A 23,509-nucleotide genomic window follows, 5' to 3' on the forward strand; every position below is an offset into this window, starting at 1 on the left:
ATCATTAGCCGCATTTCCACTGCCGGTGCTTACTCGGGGCCAACGGCCACGGTGATCTGGCCCGTCTAATACCTTGGGCCAGAGCAGGCCAGCTCGTGCTAGAGGCGTGCTCAAGGTAAAAGGCGGAGTTTATTGGTGTTATGGAATGTTATGATCTGAAGCAAGATGCACATTTCACTTTTTTATATTGCGCAGAAATGGATAATCGCCTGTACTGGTCTGTCGAGGATACGACAGCTCTTCTGAGCATTTGGGCAGAAGAAAGGGAACGACGCCAATTTGACGCCGTGTGAAGAAATGAGGACGTTATAAAATACATTGATGCTCAACTTTCTAAGCTAAGCATTCAGCGAGCAACGATTCAAGTTCAGGAAAAAAAAAGTTGCGGGTGCAGTATTGTACAAGGCGATTAAAATGCACAATGGACAAAGCGGAGTACAGAGAAGGATTTTTCCATGGTTCGACTTGATGGACGGTGTGCTGGGTCACCGTTCCTCTGTTAGTGGCGACTCGCGAGACAATCGGGACACTATTGCAGCCACGGCCGGTGAGTTAATATGTACATGCTATCTTTCTAACTTAAAAAATTAATTAATTCATAATACCGGCTGAAATGGGTTGGGTTGTATGACGTTTGATCGAGAAAGGCGTGTTAGGGGTGGGGTTTAGGGCAGCGCTGTGGGGCTACTGTTCCGGCAGTGGAAACACAAGCCCGGTGCTTGAGGCCCGAGGCCACTGGCTCGGCTCGGCTCGCTGTTAGCTCTGGCCCAGCCCTCGCCCGGCAGTGAAAACGCGGCTATTGGCATGGTCACAATTTAATGATATTCATTTACAGTTTTAATGTACCTGCAATGGGGAAAAAAAAAACTGTTCTAGAATCTGGGATCTTAAGTGGCTTGGAAATACCCCTCAAAAACTGATTGATCTCCTTTTTGATCTACAATCATCATACTTCAATCAGTGTTCATTTATATTTTATCCATTTAGCATAAGGACAGAGTTTGGAACAAAGGAGTCTTCAAATTTGCTGTTGTTCCATTACGGCATCACAGTCTCAGCTGACTTTGTAACTCTGACCACAGCCTGTAAGATGGATCTCTACAGGTTTCCCTTCGACTCCCAAAGCTGCAATATAACATTTCAGTCTACAGTCTATTCAAGTATGTCTAAAACACAAAAATCAGTTTTAACAAACAAACACAAGATAACATGGTTTATTCTTCTGAACTATTTGACTTTAACATGAAATACAATTTTAATGTCTGTTCCCACAGAGAAGGATATTACAATTATGCCAATGTCTGACCAAGGAAACATCATCTATTTTTCACAGGAGCTCTTTCAGGCCCAGGGAGAGTGGGAACTCCTCCGTTTAAATTACACTAAAGCTACACTCTTTAGGGGGACTGAATTTGATCAGCTGATATATCAGGTAAATGAAATTATAAAAACAAAAACCAAAGAATAACTACACAGTAGTGTTTTCACGATACCAAAATTATTGTTTCGATACCAATACCAAGTCAAGAATCGCTGAAAAATCGCTTTTCCTGAAAAGGAAAGTATTTCTTACAAGGTGTTTCACATGCACCTCCTTTGCGTAGGTCTGTGCTCTAAATGCTGTAATAACCTAATATAAATAAATCACTGACAAACATGCACATGCTCTGATTATAATCCGCCAGTGAGATGTTTGTGGCGGCAGGTGTTAATACCCTGCAAGCCACATTGAGAAATTTCATGTACAAATTTATATGTCGGTTGAATAACTCAGAGAATTATATAATTGTGGCTTTGACCAATATCAAATTTAGCACTACACGGTATGTGTCCAAGTTATGGAAGCATTGGTACAGTTGTCTCCTTTGAAGTTTGTATTATACTGTGTGTATTGTCTTATTTGTCTGTCTTTTTTTATCTGGACCGGTGAGTCTGTAATAAAGTTTATTATTATTATTATTATCATACAGCTATAGATTATTTTAGCCGATGTTTTGTATGCTTTATTTTAGCTGCTTGCAAATTATTCTATCTATGAAAGTTGAGGTGAAAGTTGTACAGCTAATACAAAAATAAATAAAACATCTCCAGTCAAATAGCAGATAATTAATTTATTTTGCTATTAAATAAGAGATCTAGCGCTAAAATCTGTTGTTTTTTAAATCAAGCGGAGCTATCTTTTTTGCTGCTATCAGTTGCATGGTCTTTTGCGGCTCGCGCACCGTCTTCATTCGGATGCACACTTCACTCTCTCACCGTTGCAGAGACTATTGTGTACAGGCCGCCGGATAGTGTTTGCTAAGAACTTGCACAGTAGAACTATCAGACCGGTCCTCGTGGCCTCGAAACACTACTGGCCCACCGGGAAAAGTCCTGAATCTCCAGATTGCCACTCCGCTACTGACCGGCGGCCACAGTAGCCTATCACTTGTGCTCGTGCATGTAGCCATGTCGCTGTAGTGTTTGTCTCGTGACAGAATTTTAACATTTTTATTAAATTCGGGCGGGTGGCGGGCGGTTTAACCAAATTATGTGCAAAAATGCGTTTTCTATTATACCACAATGAAAATATTGTACAGTAGCCTATCAGATAAGGTCAGTGTGAAGAGGTTCAGTGTGTGTGGAAGGAAGAAGACAGGGTCGGCATTACTGGGACTCCCGTTTATTCAGAAAAAAAAAAAAAACGAGGCACCACCATAAACAAAACACACGATCCAACACTTGCTTCTCAGTCTCGGTTGCAGTAGCCACGTGCGAAGTCTCAGTCCAACTCTCTCTCTTGCTCTCTCATTCCCGCCGGTTATATGCGGTCTCTCCACGCCAATGACTGCAATCAGACACAGGTGTTCATTGAGCATTATTGATGATTAATAAGCAGAATCACTGAAGAAAAGATAAACTCAAAAACTACAACTGACTTCCAGCCACAGCCTGAGATGAAATCAACTGAAGAGAAAATAAATTAAATCTGTGAAGATCTCAGCAGAGAGGGATTAAACAACTCCACATAACCATTACCAGCTTCACTAATTACAAACCAGATTTACTTTATTTCGGTCATACGGCTATAGAAGTTCTTATTGAGAATTAACAAAGGTATGTTGATCTTTTATTGAAAATATTTGGTCAACATTATGGTAATTGGTGTTTGCTTTTGTTGGTCAGTTTGACTCTTGGCTTTTGATGTGAGTTTGTGGTCAGAGCCAGAAACGTCTCGGTTACATATGGTAACCATCGTTACCTGGTAACCTGAGGGAGGGAATGGAGATGTAGGTCAGACTGACCTATAGAAATCTCGCTAGAGAGCCAATTTACTTCGAGTGAATCTAAAACAAGCCAATGCACATTGGCGTGCAATCATTTGCAATAGCTGCGCGTCTTCCTCAGCGCGGGTATATAATGAGCGGCTGTGTGATTGCACTTCAGTTTTTTGCTGAGGAGCAAAACATGGGAGGCTGACCCCCAGCGGGCAGCAGCAGATGTGGCGATGAGACATTCGTCTCTGTTCCCTCCCTCAGGGAATGAGGGTTACCATATGTAACCGAGACATTCCCTATCGGTCAGTCACTACAACGTAGGTCAGACTGACCTATAGGAATCCCTACCAAAGCGCCACAGTCGCTGCACCCCATCCAGTGCCCCATGCAAGCCTCTGCACCTTCTTGCCTGGAAGGACGATAGGAGGAGGGTGTCTGACAGAGAGTGTTCTGACACTGTTGTTGCACAGAGAGTGTCTGACACTGTTGTTCCTTTAGAACCCATACAGTGAGACTTGGATAACACTGGGAAAGCGTGCCCTTTTAAGAGGGAGGGGAACGGTGCGGAACCCACTTTCTTCAGAGAGTTATGTGGAAAATACATATGGACTAACCCGAAGGCTGTACTGTATATGATATCATGGGTGACTTAGCCCAAGGGAAGACACGGGCTTCCGTCTTAGGAGCAGCCGTGGAACATATACACATATGGGATCCCCGAAGGGTCGCACATATGGAACCCAGCCCGAGTCCGGCTCTCAAGGATTCAGCGGACAGCGGATTCAATGCTCCGCCATGTCCGGGCCGAGGGGTGTTGGAGGACTCAACAGGTTTTTCACACTGGAGCAATAACATTGCACAGTAGGGCGCAGCAAGCCGACAGAGCTGGGCCTCTCAGTGCTTCTACCTGTTTAGGATGAGAACACGGGAGACCAGCTCTACACGTAGGCTATAGTATCTAGTGAACGTGTTAGGTGTCGCCCAGCCCGCAGCTCTACAGATATCTGTTAGCGAGGCGCCACGAGCCAGCGCCCAGGAGAATGCAACGCCTCTCGTGGAGTGAGCATGCAACCTGAGTGGGCAGGGCACGCCTTGAGCTTGGTAAGCCAAGGCAATGGCATCCACTATCCAGTGGGCCATCCTCTGCTTGGAGACAGCCTTTCCCTTCTGCTGGCCTCCGTAAAAGACAAAGAGCTGGTCTGAGGTCCTGATGCTTTGAGTCCCGTCCATGTACATACGCAGAGCGCGAACGGGACAGAGAAAAGCCAGGGCTGGGTCTGCCTCCTCAGCGCTTGCAAGTTCACTACCTGGTCTCTAAAGGGAGTGGTAGGAACCTTGGGCACATAGCCAGGCCGGGGTCTTAATACCACGTGGCTGTCACCCGGCCCAAACTCTAGGCACGATTCGTCAACCGAAAATGCGTGCAGGTCTCCTACCCTCTTGACAGAGGCCAATGCAACCAGCAGCAACGTCTTTATGGAAAGAACCTTTAAGTCCACTATTTGCAAAGGCTCAAAGGGAACGTCCTGAAATGCTCGGAGCACCAGGGAAAGATCCCAAGAGGGTATGGAGGGGGGTCGAGGAGGATTTAATCGTCTCGCCCCCCTAAGAAACCTGACGACCAGGTTGTGCTTTCCAGATTTTTAGCCATCGATGTGGTCGTGATAAGCTGAAATAGCAGCAGCATGGACTTTGAGGGTAGAGGGAGAGAGTCTTCGCTCCAACCCTTGCTGCAAGAAGGAAAGCACGGACCCTATCGAACACCTTCGGGGGTCTTCTCGGCGAGAAGAACACCACTCGACGAACAGGTTCCACTTCAGGGCGTAGACACGTCTCGTGGAAGTGATGGCGTTAAGTACCTCTAGGGGTAAGTCACCTAGAACCTCCGCGTCCTGTCCAGGGACCAGACATGGAGCTTCCAGAGGTCTGGACGCTGGTGCCACAGGGTGCCCCGTCTCTGAGTTAGAAGATCCTTCCTCAGAGAAATGGGCCAGGGAGGGACTGTCACAAGGAGCATGAGTTCTGGGAACCAGGTCCGAGTGGGCCAGTAGGGAGCCACCAGAAGAACCTGCTCCTTGTCCTCCCTGACTTTGCACAGTGTCTGTGCAAAAAGGCTCACTGGGGGAAACGCATATTTGCGAAGGCCCCGGGGTCAGCTGTGTGCCAGTGCGACCGTACCGAGTGTTCCCTCGGTCAGGGAGTAAAACAGCTGGCAGTGGGAGGTCTCTGAGGAGGCAAACAGGTCTACCTGAGCCTCCCCGAACTCTCTCCAGATCAGCTGAACAACCTGGGGGTGGAGACGTCATTCTCCCGGGAGCACAGCTCGTGATAGCTCGTCGGTCACACGGTTGAGCACACCGGGGACATACATGGCTCAAAGCGACCTCAGATGCTTCTGACTCCAGAGGAGGAGATGGCGGGCGAGCTGCGACATGCGTCGGGAGCGTAGACCACCTTGCCGGTTGATATATGCAACGGTCGCAGTGTTGTCTGTACGGACCAGCACGTCCCTGCCCTGCAGCAGCCTTTTCAGACAGCGCAGAGCGAGGTGTACTGCTAGCAACTCGAGGCAATTGATATGCCAATGCAGATGAGGGTCCGTCCACACCCCTGATACTGCATGCCCGTTGTACGTGGCACCCCAGCCGGTGGCAGAGGCATCTGTGAATACCACAGCGTGCCTGGATACCTGTTCCAAGGGGACTCCTGCCCGAAGGAACGAGGGATCTGACCACAGGCTGAAGGTCTGATGGCAGGCCGGTGTGATTGCCACCCGGTGAGTGCCGTGATGCCACGCCCATCACGGGACTCGGCCGTGAAGCCAGTGCTGAAGCGGTCTCATATGAAGCAAGCCGAGCGGGGTTACCGCTGCTGCCGCTGCCATATGCCCCAGGAGCCTCTGAAAGAATTTCAGTGGGACCGCCATCCTACCCTTGAAGATTTTCAAGCATTCCAGCACCGACTGAGCGCGCTGCTCTGTGAGGCGCACTGTTTGTGCGACCGAATCCAACTCCATACCGAGAAAAGAGATCCTCTGCACAGGGGCGAGTTTGCTCTTCTTCCAGTTCACCCGAAGACCCAACTGGCTGAGGTGCCTGAGCACAAGGTCCCTGTGATTGCATAACTGATCTCGAGAGTGTGCTAGTATGAGTCAGTCGTCGAGATTGTTGAGGATGCGAACACCCCGTTCTCTCATGGGAACAAGGGCCCACTCCGACTTTCGTGAAGAATTGAATTGAATTGTTTATTGATCCAACAATCAGCTATCTCATATTCATATGAGTGCTGTTCTTCCTGTGGTCAATCACTATTACATATGATTTTTTTACAAAATAAACATACATTCATACAACAAACTAACCATAAACCATACAACAAACATCCATAAATAAAACATTTAGTAGAAGATGAACTGAAAAATATTCCTTTAAGTTGGTTAAATTTTAAATCAACATCATGAACTAAGACAGGGGGGGACAGGGACAGCCCGAAGGGTAGGACCTTGTACTGACATGCTCGACCCGTGAATGCAAAGCGCAGAAATGACCTGTGTCGAGGGGGAATCGAGATATGAAAGTACACGTCCTTCAGGTTGATCGCTGCAAACCAATCTCGGGGACGGATGCATTCGAAGATGCGTTTGTGCGTGAGCATTTTGAACGGTAGCTTGTGGAGGCTCCGATTCAAAACTCTCAGGTCCAAGATCGGTCGTAACCCACCACCTTTCTTGGGTACAAAGTAGGGACTGTAGTACCCTGACTTCATATCGGCTGGAGGGACCGGCTCTATCCTGTCCTTCGCCAGTAGGACTGCGATCTCCGCGCACAAGACATGGGCATCGGCTGCTCTCACTGTAGTGGAGTGGATGGCCCGAAACTTGGGGGGACGCCGGGCGAACTGAATCGCATAGCCGAGCCTGATGGTCTGGATGAGACAGCGAGACGGACTGGGGAACGCTAACCAGGCTCTCAGAGACCTTACAAGCGGAACCAAGAGGACCGTAGGCATACCCGGAGTGGGGCATCGAAGTGGAACACAGGGACCTAGCTGGGGGGGGCTCTCTCTGGGAGGCAGCCCCCAGCGGGGTCTGAGTGTGCTGTGAAGAAAGATGAAGGGTCATGGTAGCGTGAAGTTGGTGAAAAAAGCAGGTACAACGGAGATGTCAAATGGAGAGGAAGATGAAACTGATCAAGATTCATCTGGTTCAAGTAGTGTTTATTCTCAGTCGGATTATGGGTTTCGAGTTTATGATGTTCAAAATATTAAACAGTTTCTGAGAATTACAAAAAATAAGCGGAACGTAAATGCTGAAAATTATTTCCCAAATGCTCAGTTGTTTGTGGAAAGGTCACGTGCTTTAATGAGCGAGGGGTGTTTTACTGATAGAGAGGTGTACCGACTGAAGAAAATTGTGAGAAAAGTTAGCATGGAAGTAGGAAGCAATGATGGTGTTTAAAAAATCGGATTCCATGGTCCCTGTTGTGATGCTGGTATGGGGCTTTTTGTTGTGGTTTATATTAGCAAGCATGAGTAACATCAATATTGCATCCCTGAATGTGAATGGTGCAAGGGATAGCAAAAAAAGAGCGGAGATTTATGAGTTGGCTATACAAAAACAGTTTGATGTTGTGTTACTTCAGGAGACCCATAGCGACTTACAAAATGAAATCAATTGGGCCATGGAATGGGATGGCCTTGCCGTTTTGAGTCATCATAATTCACTTAGCGCAGGAGTTGCTGTTCTTTTCTCAAAAAATTTCACCCCTGTTTCTTATGAAGTGGATGAGATTCTAAAAGGAAGAATTTTAAAAATTAGAGCTGTTGTTGAGGATAAAGTGTTTGTTTTGATGTGTGTATATGCTCCTATTGCAACTACAGATAGAATAGTTTTTTTAGATTCTTTTTGTTTGGCTATACAAGAGGTTTCTAATGATGATATTTTAATTCTTGGTGGTGATTTTAATTGTACTGAAAAAAACATGGATAGAAATTGTTGTGTATTGTTTACTTAACGTTTCGGGTTTTGTCCTTACGGTGATTCCGTATTTGCCCTCCTCAGGATATTGTTCATGCGCAGAACAACAGTCTTGTTGAGTCACGAGTCAGTAAAGGCTGCTATGTGAAATGCTCGTGTCAGTGTCATCACTCTAAACAAGTCGTGCATAAATAGCACTCCACGATGTAACAAAGTTGGCGACGAGGATAAACTCTCTCTCTCCCTCCGAGATAACGTGCTATTCAGCTGACGGCGACTCGTTAACCGCGACGGCGTCGAGCAGTGGAAGCTAACAGGCAAAAACGCACGCGAGTCATGTCGTGCGATGCTCGTCGCGCTGGGAAATAGCGCAAACAGAGAACGGCAACTACACACTACGAAGGCGACGCAAAACAGTATAAAAGAAGAGTGAGTGGTAAATTACACTGACCAACAGACCAAAATGGCGATTCTAGTGGGGCAAATCGGACCATATGATGAAACTGTCGAGCAGTGGAGCTCGTATACGGAGCGGTTCGATTATTTTGTCAAGGCTAATGGGATAAAAGATGAGGTTCTAGTTAGAGTTGAGCCGGATACTCGGCTGAAACGAGTATCCGGTACGGATAAAGCACTTTTGCCGAGTACGAGTGTTATACGAGTAATACGAGTCAATATCTGTGCTCGGATTGAATAAAATCCTAATTGGGTAGCTGACTGTGTCTACGTTCTGTGATAGGCTATAGTCACAGCGCGTCAACACAGCGCGTCAACACAGCGCGTCAACACCGTGTTGCTCTCTCCCGCTCTGCTCACTCACACACAGAACACTGAGAAGAGAACAGCTCTCTGTCTCTCCCTCAGTCACTCAGGTTCGCGGCCGTGTCTTCTCTTTTCCGTTAACATTTATGGTTTCTTCAGGTTCAGATTTGTACTTACTTATTAGCCAGTAGAGTTCTGGTTAACTTGGGGTTTGTTCAGACGTGGTGCTTGAATGCGACTCGCGTTGCGTCTCTGCCTGTCGGAGATTTTTTTTTCATTTTTAAACCGTCAGCTGTCTCTCACCACGCACTGAGTGTCTGACACTGTCTTGCTGTATTTCATTAAAAAAAATAAAGGAAGTAACTTGGTATAAAACTAATATTACAAATTAATTAGCCACACACACACACACACACCTTTCTCTGCCGGCCATCTGAGTTTTATTTATTTATTTTTTTAAACCGTCAGCTGGCTTTTTTAAACCGTCGTTTTTTTTTTTTTTTGGACTTCACGCACTGACGTGTCTGACATCTTGCTGTATATTTTATATTAAAAAAAAGGAATCAGTGATATAAAACTAATAAACTATATTACAGATTAATTAGAATAGATTCACACACACACACACACACGCACTGAGTGTCTGACATCTTGCTGTATATTTTATATTTAAAAAAAGGAAGTAGTGATATAAAACTAATAAACTAAATTACAAATTAATTAGAATAGATTCACACACACACACTGACACTCCCTCTATCTGCCCGCCATCAGAGGTTTTATTTTAATTTTTTACCATCTGCTGTTTTTTTTTAAACCGTCAGGTTTTGTTTGTTTTTTGGACTTCATGCACTGAGTTTCTGATATATTGCGGTATTTTATATAAAATATAAAGGTAGTTGTGGTATAAATAATATTACAGATTAATTAAGATACACACACAAACACCCCATTCCCTCGCTCTTTCTCCCTCTCTCATGATCAGTGATACAGAATTATGAGTGATACAGAGAGTACTTCAGCTAACACTGCACAACCAGTCAGAGTTTGCTTAACCTTGCAAGACAGTGAGGGTCAAATCAGTGACAATGAAAACAGTGGCAGTAGCACACACCTTTCCCCCACTGAGACCAATATTGCATCTGCGGATGGAGGTCCTCCTCCACCAAAGATCAAGAGGACTTCTACAGTATGGAACTCTTTCACTGTTTCCGAAAATGATCCATCCAAAGCCATTTGCAAGCTATGCAAGTCCAAGCTAAGCAGAGGTAGAGATGCAAAACATTACAACACAACATCTCTGCATAACCATCTGTTATATGTTCATCACATGAGAAAACCCACTGTATCAGGCACCTCCTCCTCTCCTCTTCCTTCTCGGGGCACTGGTGTTCAGCTGGGTGATGCTAAGGGCTCACATTCATCTTCCTCTTCAACAATACTCACTGCATTTGCAGCAAAACAGCCATTCTCAGCAAACCATCCCCGGTCAAAACAAATTACAGAGATGATTGGTAAAATGATCTGCACTGATCTTGAACCTTTCTCTGTGGTGGAGAGGAGAGGCTTCAAGACACTTGTTGGCTTTTTAGAGCCCAAGTATAAGATCCCATCAAGGCACTATTTCAGTCGAACTGTAGTGCCTGAGCTCTATGAGGCAATGAGAGGGGAGTTGGTCCAGTCACTTAAGGCAGCTGAGGGAGGTGTCATCAATCTCACTACAGATCTCTGGACCAGCAATCATAATGCACATGCATATCTTTGTCTTACTGGGCACTGGTGTGAACGTGTAGGGGAAGCTTCAGTACAGAGGAAAGCAGGGCTGCTAAATGTTGGTGTGCTGGACATTGAGCACACATCAAACAACATTCTGTGCTGCCTTAAGGAAAAGATGAGAGAGTGGGAAGAGTCTGTTGGTCAGTCTGTCACAATACGGTTTGTTGTTTCAGATAATGCAGCGAACATGGTGAAAGCTTTGACTGAATATGGGCACATCCGTTGCGTGTCCCATACGCTTCACTTGGTGGTGATCAAAGCACTGGAGAAGGACAGGGTTGTGACATCCCTTCTCTCCAAAGCCAGGAGCATATCTGGCCATGTTCATCGCTCAAGCAAAGCCAGCAACAGACTACATGAGCTGCAAACACAGTTGAACCTCCCCCATCACACACTCATTACAGATGTAAAAACAAGGTGGAACTATTCGTTCTACATGCTCCAGCGGCTGGTGGAGCAGCGCAGGGCTGTGCAGATTATGACACAAGAATCTAACATGGGTAAAGCTCCAACAATCATCTATCCAAATGAGTGGGAGTTAGCATCAGACATGCTCACTGTTCTTATTCCTTTTGAGGAGGTCACACGGACGCTCTCAAAACACAGCGCCTCCATCTCTGAGGTCATCCCCCTCCTGCATGGCCTGTGCTCCATTATCAGGTCACTGCATGCTAGTGAGGAATCTGAGGATGAATCTGATCAGTTCATGGCTGGTGATGATGATCAGGATCCCACAGTGGAGCTGGGCCAAGATGTTGCGGCTGAGTCCAGGGAAAGGTTAGGCACAGCAGCAAGGAAACTGGCAGCCAATCTGAGCAAAGAACTAAAATGGCGTTTCGAACCAATTTTTGCAAACTCCACATTTCTGCTTGCCACTCTCCTTGACCCCAGATATAAGGACAGCTGTTTTCCAAACAATGTTGATGTGGAGACACTGAAGAGGACATTACTCCTTAGGATGGAGCTCTGTGACCCTGTGGTTACACCTGCAAGAAACACAGAAGAGACACCTGCCACCAGCAGCACTTCAGTCTTGTCTTTCCTGCAGAAAAAGAAATTGGCTATTCCAATGAGGACACATTTACCATCAGGTGATGTGGAGGCCTACCTGGCAGATGGGGACATCAGCCTTACCGAAGACCCAGTGAAATACTGGTCAGGCAAGCTTCAGTGCTGGCCCAATCTTACACGCTTAGCACTGCAGCATCTCAGTTGTCCACCTACAAGTGTCCAGTCTGAGCGTGTTTTTAGCACAGCTGGAAATGTGGTCAGTCCACAGCGTTCAAACTTAGACCCTAGCCATGTGGAACAACTGGTCTTCATTAAAGTCAATACAGATCTGAAAAACAGCGTTGGACTATTTGATCCGTAGAACACAGTCATCGTACCCCCCCCACCCCCTTTATCTCTCTCTGTCTTACTCACTCACTCACTCACTCACTCTCACACACACACACACACACACACACACCTGGTGTGGAAAAAAAATACTTATAAAAAAATTAAAAGTAAAAAAAAAAATAGAAAAGAAAGTTATGTTGTGTATGAAAACTCTTGTTCATTACATTTTACTTAATAATTGCAACCACATGTGTTGTATTCATTGTTGCAAAACTTGTTCTGTTCTGTATATAGTTCGTTTGTTATCGTGATAAAAAAAACATTGATCTGAAGCTCAATGCTGATGCTGTCATCTAAATATAGTTTTCTAATCAGCAATAGATTATAACAATTTCTGATCAACCCATATCAATTGCATGCTTAAAATAACATACCAGTTAAAGCCCCGCCCATTTCAAGTCAACCCGACCCACTTCCGGTTTAAATCCCGCCCACTTCCGGTTTATGCCCCGCCCAGTCCGGATACAGATACAGATACAGATAATTCATATGGTTAACAGATACAGATACAGATACAGATAATGCTGTACTCGCTCATCCCTAGTTCTAGTACCAACTTTTCTCAGTGTAATGGGTTGTAAGACATATAATCTACTACGTAGCCTGGTCCAGCCCAATAAACCTGGTGATAGCTCATTCAAGGACATTGTAAAAATGCTCCAGGAACATTATGCACCAAAACCACTCATCATCGCTGAAAGATTCCGCTTTCATAAACGCAACCAATTAGAAGGAGAATCGATTGCACAATTTGTGGCTGTACTGAAGCGTCTGTCAGAACACTGTGAGTTCGGCACAACACTGAGTGACACCATAAGAGACAGATTTGTGTGTGGGTTGCGTAGTGAGACCATTCAAAAGCGACTCTTATGTGAAAGTAACCTAACGCTAGAGCGAGCAATGGAAATCGGTGTATCCATGGAAATGGCTGCAAAAGAAGCACAAGAGTTAAGCACAGCCAGTCAAGTTCACAATGTGTACAGTGAAAGAGTGAAACAGGATGATAAGCGAGCATGTTACCGCTGTGGAAAGAGTAGTCATATGGCACAGGAATGCTGGTTCAAAGACAAAGACTGCAGAAACTGTGGGAAAAAAGGCCATATTGAACGTGTGTGCCAAAACAGAAAGCAAAATGAGAAAGCAAACCCAGCTAAACCTGGAGAGTTCAAGAAAAGTTATGTCAGAAAACTCAAAAAGAAAAACGTGAATCAAGTGAAATATTCAGGGAAACAACAGGAGGATGAATCTGATGAAACTGAATACTCGCATGTAATGTCTGTGTCTTCAAATTCTGATGGCTACTGGGTGACACCACTTCTAGATGGAAAAGCTGTCCCAATGCAAGTGGACACAGGAGCTGCTGTATCGCTCATGGCAGAGTCAACTTACCGAGAGAAGTGGCCATACCTCTGTCTCAAAGAAGCGAAGCTGAGCTTGAAAACATACACAGGTGAGCTTGTACCTCTGTCAGGAGTCGTGGATGTGTCTGTAGAGCTAAACAGACAAAAGGTAAACTTACCACTGTATATTGTGAAAGGTAGTAGTCACACAGCTCTGATCGGTCGATCTTGGCTAGAGAAAATAAAGCTAAACTGGCAGGAAGTACATTTAGTGGCGAAAGAGTCTACCAGCCTACAACACATTCTGAGGAAGCATGCAGAGGTGTTTGGAGATGAATTGGGAAGCATGAAAGATATCACTGTAAAACTGACCATTAAGTCTGATAGTAAACCTAAGTGCTTAAAGGCTCGCCCAGTTCCTTACGCCATAAAGCCTAAGGTAGGAACTGAATTAGACCGGCTGGAGGAAACCGGTGTACTGAAGAAAGTGAGTGTTAGCGAGTGGGCCACGCCAATTGTTCCTGTACTGAAAAAGGATGGATCAGTCAGAATTTGTGGCGATTTCAAGGTTACTATCAACCCGGTGTTAACTGTTGAACACTACCCCTTGCCACTAATTGAAGATCTGTTTGCTGGATTAGCAGGCGGCCAAAAATTCAGCAAGATAGACTTATGTCAAGCTTACCTCCAAATGCAGGTGGATCCTGTTTCCCAAGAGCTGCTGACCATCGTGACACACAAGGGCCTATACAGGTATCAGAGGCTTCCTTTCGGCATAACTTCGGCTCCAGCGTTGTTCCAGCGGGCCATGGACCAGATCCTGAGTGGATTGAATGGAGTACAGTGTTATCTCGATGATCTGTTAATTACAGGAAAAGATGATGAAGACCATCTCGGGAACCTGAACGCAACACTACAAAGGCTAAAAGAGTATGGCCTTCGGGTGAAGAAAGACAAATGTGACTTCTTCCAGCCCACCATCGAATACCTAGGACACGTGATTGATAGCGCTGGTCTTCACAAAGCTCCATCAAAGGTAAAAGCTATTGTGGATGCGCCGTCACCAAAGAACGTAAGCCAACTGCGATCATTCCTAGGATTGCTAACATACTATGCAAAGTTCATGCCAAACCTTTCCAGTAGACTTCGTCCACTTCATGAACTGTTAAACAAGTCAAACAAATGGAAATGGTCTGACAAATGTGAAAAGGCATTCAGAGATGTGAAGTGCACATTAACACAATCAGAGGTCCTCACACACTACAACCCTGCCCTACCGATACAGTTGGCATGTGATGCTTCACCGTATGGTGTAGGTGCGGTACTTTCACATGTAATGCCATCTGGTGAAGAAAGACCAATCGCTTTGCGTCAAGGACTCTGAACTCAGCAGAGAGTAATTATGCTCAAATTGAGCGAGAAGCTTTAGCAATCGTGTTTGGTGTGAAGAAATTTCACCAGTACCTGTTTGGGCGCAGATTTACCCTGCTCACAGACCACAGACCCCTTACCTCCATTTTTGGTCCCCAAACCGGTATTCCTTCTCTGGCAGCGAATCGCATGCAACGTTGGGCTCTGCTACTGTCGCCTCATCAGTACGACATCAAGTATAAGAGGTCTGAGCAACATTGCAATGCGGATGGACTGTCTAGGCTGCCTTTGCCAGACACAAAGCCAGAATGCCCTCAAGGCGACATATTCTACTTCCAAGAAGTGCAAGGTGCTCCGGTAACTGCTGCCCAAGTGAAACGATTCACAAGAACTGACCCTGTCTTGTCAGAAGTTCTGACCAGGATATCTCAGGGCTGGAAAGGAAAGATGACAGATAAATTCAAACCCTATCTGATTCGACGAAATGAGTTGACAGTGCAGTCGGATTGCTTACTGTGGGGTTATCGTGTCATCATACCCCCGCCCCTGAGGCACCGTTTGTTGAAAGAACTTCACGCTGGTCATTCGGGAATAGTGAGAATGAAAGAGATGGCACGCAGCTACTTCTGGTGGCCTGGCTTGGATGCAGAGATCGAGGAGGAAGTTAAGGGTTGTTCAGAATGTCAGAATGTAAGGAACATGCCCCAGCCAGCTCCCTTACATCCATGGGATTTTCCAGAGGTGCCATGGCAAAGAATTCACATAGACTTCGCAGGACCTCTGGAGAACCACATGTTTCTGGTACTTGTGGATGCTCACAGCAAATGGCCTGAGGTTGCGGTCATGCATAACACATCTTCGGAGAAGACCATTGAGGAGCTTAGAAATGTTTTCAGTCGTTTTGGACTGCCACAACAGCTTGTAAGTGATAATGGGCCCCAGCTAGTGTCTGAAGAGTTTCAGTCTTTCCTGAGTGTAAATGGAATTCAGCACATCAGATCTGCTCCTTATCATCCATCCACAAATGGCCTGGCTGAACGATTCGTGCAGACACTGAAGAAGGCGCTAAAGACATCTCAGGGTAAGGGCTCCAAAGACTGAACACATTTCTATTGTCCTACAGCAACACTCCTCATGCAACCACAAAAGTCTCTCCAGGTACAGCTTTGTTGAAACGACAACTACGCAACAGACTGGATCTTCTGAGACCAACCGGAACCAAGCAGATTGTATTGTCACAACAGCGAATGCAGGTGGAGAGGCGATCCAAGGCGAAGTTCAGGAGTTTCAACAGAGGTGATGAGATACTTGCTCGTAATTATGGAAAGGGAGCGAAATGGGTACCTGCAACTGTTCTTGCACAAACCGGCCCTGTTTCATACATCGTTGAAACAAAGGAAAAGTTTACGTGGAGGAGACATGTTGACCAGTTGTTGTCCTCGACAATCTCCAGTGATGATCCCTGTGAATTGGACGCACATCAACACGCATCTCTCTTCAACTCGGGTCGAAAGGTGGTATCAGAAACCTTACCCACACCATCTTCGAGTGAACCGCGGGTAAGCGTTCCCGTTGAGAATACTTCTTCCTCATCAGTGACAGTTACAGACACTTCAGTAGAAACACCACCGGTGCCTGTTCTCCATCGTTACCCAACTAGAGTGCGAAAACCACCACGGAGATTGGATCTTTAGTCTAGAGGCTAACCCACGACATTGGGGCAGAATAATCCCCAGGGTTCCGCCAGGGAATTGAGGCAGTCTACCCTCCTTCCCCAGAGTTAGAAAAGTTAATAGAATGTTCATGAAAATAATAATAATAAGAGTAATGTTCTTAAACTAAAGACAAATGTATGTATGACATCAAAAGCATTTATTTGTTAAGATTGACTTCAAAAGTAAAAGGGGAGGAATATGTTGTGTATTGTTTACTTAACGTTTCGGGTTTTGTCCTTACGGTGATTCCGTATTTGCCCTCCTCGGGATATTGTTCATGCGCAGAACAACTGTGTCTTGTTGAGTCACGAGTCAGTAAAGGCTGCTATGTGAAATGCTCGTGTCAGTGTCATCACTCTAAACAAGTCGTGCATAAATAGCACTCCACGATGTAACAGAAATCACATTGAACCTCACATGTTGTCACGTAAAAGGCTTATCCAACTCATTAACACACACAAACTTAGTGATGTATGGAGAACATTTCATCACAATTGTAGACAATATACATGGACTCATGTTTGAGATAAGATTATGTCTTTAGCAAGGTTGGACAGAATATATTGTTATAGTCATCAGAGTAATGTTTTTAGAAGTTGTAATATTTTTCCAGTTTCATTCTTTGATCACTGTATGGTTCATTGTGCTGTTTTCCTGAACTTTGTAAAACCACAGAGTGCATACTGGCACTTTAAATAATGCTCTTCTAAATCATAAAGAATTTAAAGATATTTTTGAATTTTTTGGGGAGGATTTTAGAGACTCAAAGTCAACATTTAGCTCATTACAACAATAGTGGGACTATGGAAAGGCCCAAATTAAACAGTTAAGTCAACAGTACACAAAAAATATTACTGCAAATATAGATAGGTCTATGAAAGTTTTAGAAATGGAAATTGTACAGTTGCAAGAGCAATTAGAAACTAATGGACACTGGACTGTTATGAGGGATTTTTCGGAGATTTTTTGGAGACAAAAGCAAAAGGGGCTTTGATAAGGTCACGTTTTTTAAATGTTGACCAAATGGATGTACCATCTAAGTTCTTTTTTGGCCTGGAGAAGAAGAATGGTCAAAAACGCTTTTTTCATTCATTGAGATCTGACTCTGGGAGATTGTTGACTGATGTTAATGAAATACACAAACACATTTTTAGTTTTTATAAAGAGTTGTATAAATGTGAGTTAAAAAAATGAACAAAACATAAGTAATTCTTTTTTTAAAGAACTACCCCAGGTTTCTATTGAGTCTAATGGGGATATTGGTGGAGAGCTACGTTTGGAAGAGCTGGAAAAAGCACTCCAGAGTATGGCACTTGGAAAGGCCCCAGGTATAGATGGGCTCACTGTCGAGTTTTTTAAAGCTTTCTGGTCCGTGGTGGGGGAAGATTTGCTCGAGGTTTTAAATGACAGTTTTACAAATGGTCATTTGCCTTTGAGCTGTCGTAGAGCTGTCCTTACTCTTCTACCAAAAAAAGGAGACCTCACAGAAATTAAATGTTGGAGACCAGTGTCAGTGTTGTGCAGTGACTATAAGATCCTCTCTAAAGCCCTTGCTAATAGACTTTCAGGGGTTCTAGAGCAAGTGATTCACTCTGACCAATCATATTGTATCCCGGAGAGGTCTATTTTTTATAATATATCGTTCATACGCGATACATTTTTGACTTGTCTAAAATGAAAGGTTTTGATGTTGGCCTAATCTCTTTAGATCAGGAGAAGGCCTTTGATAGGGTTGAACATCAATATCAAACATCAACATCAAAACTCTGGAGGCTTTTGGTTTTACTAAAGAGTTTGAGGGAAAAATTAAGATTTTATATAATGACATTGAAAGTATCCATTAAGGTTAACGGTGGCTTATGTGCTCCTTTTAAAGTGGAAAGAGGTGTAAGACAAGGCTGTCCTTTGTCAGGCATGTTGTACTCTATTGCAATAGAGCCTCTTTTATGCAAGGTTAGAGAAAACATAAAAGGTGTAAGTTTGCCTTTTTCAGGTAAAACTGTTTCACTATCAGCGTATGCTGACGATGTAGTGGTCTTAATTAGTGACCAAAGGGACATTGATACTGTGGTCAATATTTTAAATGATTTTAAAGAAATTTCTTCTGCTAAGGTAAATTGGGCCAAAAGTGAAGCGATTTTGGTTGGAAATTGGTCACAGGGCATACCGAAGCTCCCACACGACTTAAGTTGGGGGAGGGTTTAAATATCTGGGTGTTTTCCTGGGCGATGCTTCTACTGTTAAAAAAAAATTGGGATGATGCTTTTGAAAAAGTAAAAGGAAGATTGAATAAATGGAAGTGGTTGATTCCAAAGATGTCGTACAGGGGACGCACTCTTAATTATTAACAACCTTGCATCTACTTTGTGGCACCGTTTAGCATGTGTGGACCATGCATGTGTGTGAGATTCAGAAGGCTTTGGTTGATTTTTTACTTTTTTTATCCAAAGATGAAGGAGGGCAGAGTCTTATAAATGTGCAAAGTAGAGTTGCAGCTTTGCGAATGCGTTTCATACACAGACTTTTATATGGTTCATCCACTTCAAGTTGGAAGGTTGTTGCTTGTGAGATTTTGAAGGAAATGGAAGAGTTAGATTTTGGTAAATCTCTTTTTTGATGCATCTCCCAAAGATGAATGTATTGAAGGCACCAATTTTTTATCAGAACATTTTTAAAGTCTGGAATTTGTTTGATGTGAAAAATGTTCAAAAGTCAAGCTTGTTCTGGATACTTCAAGAACCACTGATTTATGGAACCCGTTTTGAAAATGTGGTGAACAGTTCTCATTTTCCTGCAAACACTGGACAATTAATTAAAGCAGGAATTACAACATTGGGACATTTAGCAAATGTTGCAGGACCGGATTTGGACAATGTTGAGAAGACAGCAGAAAAATTGGGATTTAAATCTCTAAGGGTGGTTCATCAACTTTTACTGAAGTGGAGGTCAGTTCTTGAAGAAGAGGAGTTGAAAACCATCAAAGACGTTTGTAGAGGTGTCATAAGACCCAAGGAGGATGACCCTTTCCATACTTTAAGACTGTCACCAATAGGGTTGGGTATCGTTTGAATTTGAACGATTCTGATTCCGATTGCGATTCCTTGTTTCGATTCCGGTTCCTAACGATTCTCGATTCTTCTTTTAAGAGGCAGGGTCAAAAAAGTTTAGCTAACCTTGCTAACCAACGGCCTTTCTGAAGGAGATAATCCTTTCTGAAGGAAATACTCCTTCTGTAAAAATACTCCTTTTGTCACAAATTTTGCATTTTGACGAGATTTCGTTATTTTTAGAAAAGTGAAGCCACACTTTGGATCGCCGACGTAAGGTACTCATGTTCGACTCGCGTGGTTATGCGAACACTTCCGGTAGACGATTCTTCGTTGGTGTTGTTCAGCGGTTTCTTCTTCCGCTCGGCGGACTGTGAATATCGAAACTAGGAATCGAAATTTTAACTTTTGAATGATTCCGGGAAAAACGAAAAGTTAGTCTCGGTTCCAATCGATACTCGATTCTCGATACCCAACCCTAGTCACCAAAAATGGATGAGTATGAATGTATTTTTTTGGAAAAGAAAGATGTTTTTTTCAGGGCTGATTCTTTTAATGTGAAAGATGTGTATAACAACTGTGTGAAAGTTTTTAACAGGAAAGTTTTACATAACAGGAGTGATACACCTTGGCGTAATGTCATTGGTCTTAGTAGAGATTTTAGACCGCAATGGAGAGCACTATATAAGCCACCGTTACCTAAGAGAGCGGGTGACATACAGTGGAGACTATTACATGGAGTCATAGCTGTGAATGCTTTTACTTCTGTAATAAACCCAGAGATTAGTTCTGATTGTCCTTTTTGCTTGCAGAGAGAAACCGTTTTTCATGCTTTTATGTATTGTGATAGATTAAGACCTTTATTTATTGTTGTAGAGTCTTTTTTAAGGCTTTTTTAATGAAAAATTCTCTATGCAAATGTTTATATGTGGGTTTAAATATGTAAAGAGAAAGGCTTCTGTTGTCACGGATCCATCAGCGTCAGCACCAGACACCATCACTCCGCCCACTCGTTCCAGCTCCCCAGAATACTAATAACCGTCACCTGCTCTCATCAATCACCGTGCTAATCATCCTCCCTATAAAGACTCACCTCTCACAGTCACTCACTGTCTGGTCTCGTCTACACTACGACTACAGACTCCCGCTCCGCTTCTACTTTGAAAAGGATTACTTACCCGCTGGCTCCAAGTTTCATCTGCTCCTCATCTGCTCCTGTTCCTGGTCTTCTCCTGTTCACCCGTCCGCTGCTACAGCCCATCCGTCTTCCATTCCTGCTCAAGATAAGAGAAACGCTATCAGACTGTTTACCAGCTACTTACTGAACTTCATCTACATTACTCACCTGCTATTTGTCTCAATAAACCTGGTTTATACTCACTCATCTGTGTTCTTATAATCTGTGACAGAAGACCAGACCAACAAAATGCTTCAATCCACCCCTAGCACCAGCGCTACAACGAACCCACCTTCTCCTTCCATTCCCCTGACCAGCGTTTCAGCACTTGCCACATCCTCCGTGACCATTTCTTCAGCATCTGCCTCTGTCAGTCCCATGGCCCAACCGGCGCCCTTCTCTGGCGAGGAGGAGGAGTGCAGTGGCTTCCTCTTGCAGTGTGAGCTCTACATGGAGATGAATCCACTATCATTCCCCACCGAACGATCGAAGGTAGCCTTCTTCATTTCTCTACTCCAAGGTCGAGCGCTTAATTGGGCCCATGCTCTCTGGAAGGATCGAGGTCCTGTTACCCGGACATTCACCGCATTCTCCGGTCACTTCATCGAGGTGTTTTCTCAGTCCGTGCATTCCATCTCTGTGCAAGATCAGCTGTATCGTCTGAGGCAAGGAAGATCGTCCCTTGCAACGTATGCGCTGCAATTCCGAACCCTTGCCGCCACTCTCGGATGGAATGAATCAGCTCTCATTACCGCCTACCGCCATGGTCTAAACCATGATATCCGTCTTCAGCTGGCGATTTATGACAACAATGTCGGTATTGAGAGCATCATCCAGCAATCCATTCGCATCCACCAGCGACGCACTGCATGCCAGCTCGACAGCCCTGCACCTCCAACTCCTAGCCCATCACCCCACAACAGCCTTCCAGTATCAGAGAGAAATCGTCGTATCTCCAACGGCTTGTGTTTATACTGTGGAGCCTCTGGCCATCTGCTCGCCTCCTGTCCCACTCGTCCACCCCGACCCGCTGTGAGTACGGTTCAATTACCATTACCCATCTCTACGTTGAAATTTACATCTGCCACTATCACTTATATGAATCGTTCCATTCCAGTTCAGGCGCTGATCGACTCCGGATCAGCGGCCAATTTCATCGCTCTATCCACGCTTAACCGTCTTCAAACCAAACAACGAACCATCCCACATAAACTGCAGGTACAGACCATTCTGGGACAACCACTGGGACGCGGTCGGGTTGGACATCGAAGCCCTGACCTGGGATTAGAGATCGGCTGGCTCCATAAGGAGGAGATATCTTTTCTGGTGCTGGAGGGCTCAACGGCAGAGATCATCCTGGGACGCCCTTGGTTAGAGACCCATTCTCCACACATTCAATGGTCCACCGGTGAGATCTTACAGTGGGGTAACGACTGTTTCCAACGTTGTCTATCATCCGTTACGAAGACCATCTGTCATTCCACCACTCCGGTCGGGAAAGTTCCGCTGTCCACCACCTCCATGGAGAGTCCTCCCTTCGAATTTCTACCGGAGATCCCCACTCCATACCGGGCGTTCCAGGATGTCTTCGATAAACACCAGGCTACCACCCTACCTCCACATCGGCCATGGGACTGCGCGATTGACCTTCTGCCTGGGGCGGTCCTACCGCGAGGTAAGATCTACCCTCTGTCCGTCCCGGAGCAGAAGGCCATGGAGGAGTACATCCAGGAGGCTCTAAACCAAGGATTCATTAGACCATCCATTTCCCTTGCCGATTCGAGTTTTTTCTTCGTGGGAAAAAAGGATGGAGGCTTGCGCCCTTGCATCGATTATCGAATCCTCAATCAAGCAACAGTCAAATTCCGCTACCCTCTTCCTCTGGTCCCAGCCGCTCTGGAACAACTCCGAGGGGCATCCATTTACACCAAGGTAGATCTTCGTAGTGCCTACAACCTCATCCGAATCCGGGAAGGAGACGAATGGAAAACCGCCTTTATCACCCCTGCAGGGCACTATGAATATCTTGTTATGCCCTTCGGATTGTCCAACTCACCCGCCATCTTCCAAGGCTTCATGAATGAAATATTTCGAGATCTGAATGAAATATTTTCGAGATATTACTGTCACGGATCCATCAGCGTCAGCACCAGACACCATCACTCCGCCCACTCGTTCCAGCTCCCCAGAATACTAATAACCGTCACCTGCTCTCATCAATCACCGTGCTAATCATCCTCCCATCCTCCCTGTCAAGACTCACCTCTCACAGTCACTCACTGTCTGGTCTCGTCTACACTACGACTACAGACTCCCGCTCCGCTTCTACTTTGAAAAGGATTACTTACCCGCTGGCTCCAAGTTTCATCTGCTCCTGTTCCCGGTCTTCTCCTGTTCACCCGTCCGCTGCTACAGCCCATCTGTCTTCCATTCCTGCTCAAGATAAGAGAAACGCTATCAGACTGTTTACCAGCTACTTACTGAACTTCATCTACATTACTCACCTGCTATTTGACCAATATCACCTGTCTCAATGAACCTGGTTGATACTCACTCATCTGTGTTCTTCTTATCTGTGACATCTGTGTGTCAGTCGTTAAATTATGTGTTGGGCCAATAAAAAATGGCAATCTATGTGAGTAGGAAGAATAAGATTGAAAATAGTTCGGGACAAGATGTACTGGTGTT

The 23,509-nt window shown here is 44.9% G+C and overlaps 1 protein-coding gene across 1 annotated transcript in view; it reads left to right on the forward strand.

Moving 5' to 3' along the window:
* LOC148982103 (5-hydroxytryptamine receptor 3A-like) overlaps window positions 1-23,509 on the forward strand; it is a 42,046-nt gene that overhangs the window by 7,472 nt on the left and 11,065 nt on the right. Inside the window, exons 5-6 of the mRNA XM_089127781.1 lie at window positions 988-1,160; window positions 1,275-1,432. Of these exons, the coding sequence (XP_088983907.1) occupies window positions 988-1,160; window positions 1,275-1,432 (331 nt within the window). The remainder of the gene's footprint in view (window positions 1-987; window positions 1,161-1,274; window positions 1,433-23,509) is intronic.

The sequence above is a fragment of the Pimephales promelas genome, chromosome 3, assembly GCF_988280905.1.
Source record: "Pimephales promelas chromosome 3, fPimPro1.hap1.1, whole genome shotgun sequence".
Taxonomy (NCBI): Eukaryota; Metazoa; Chordata; class Actinopteri; order Cypriniformes; family Leuciscidae; genus Pimephales; species Pimephales promelas.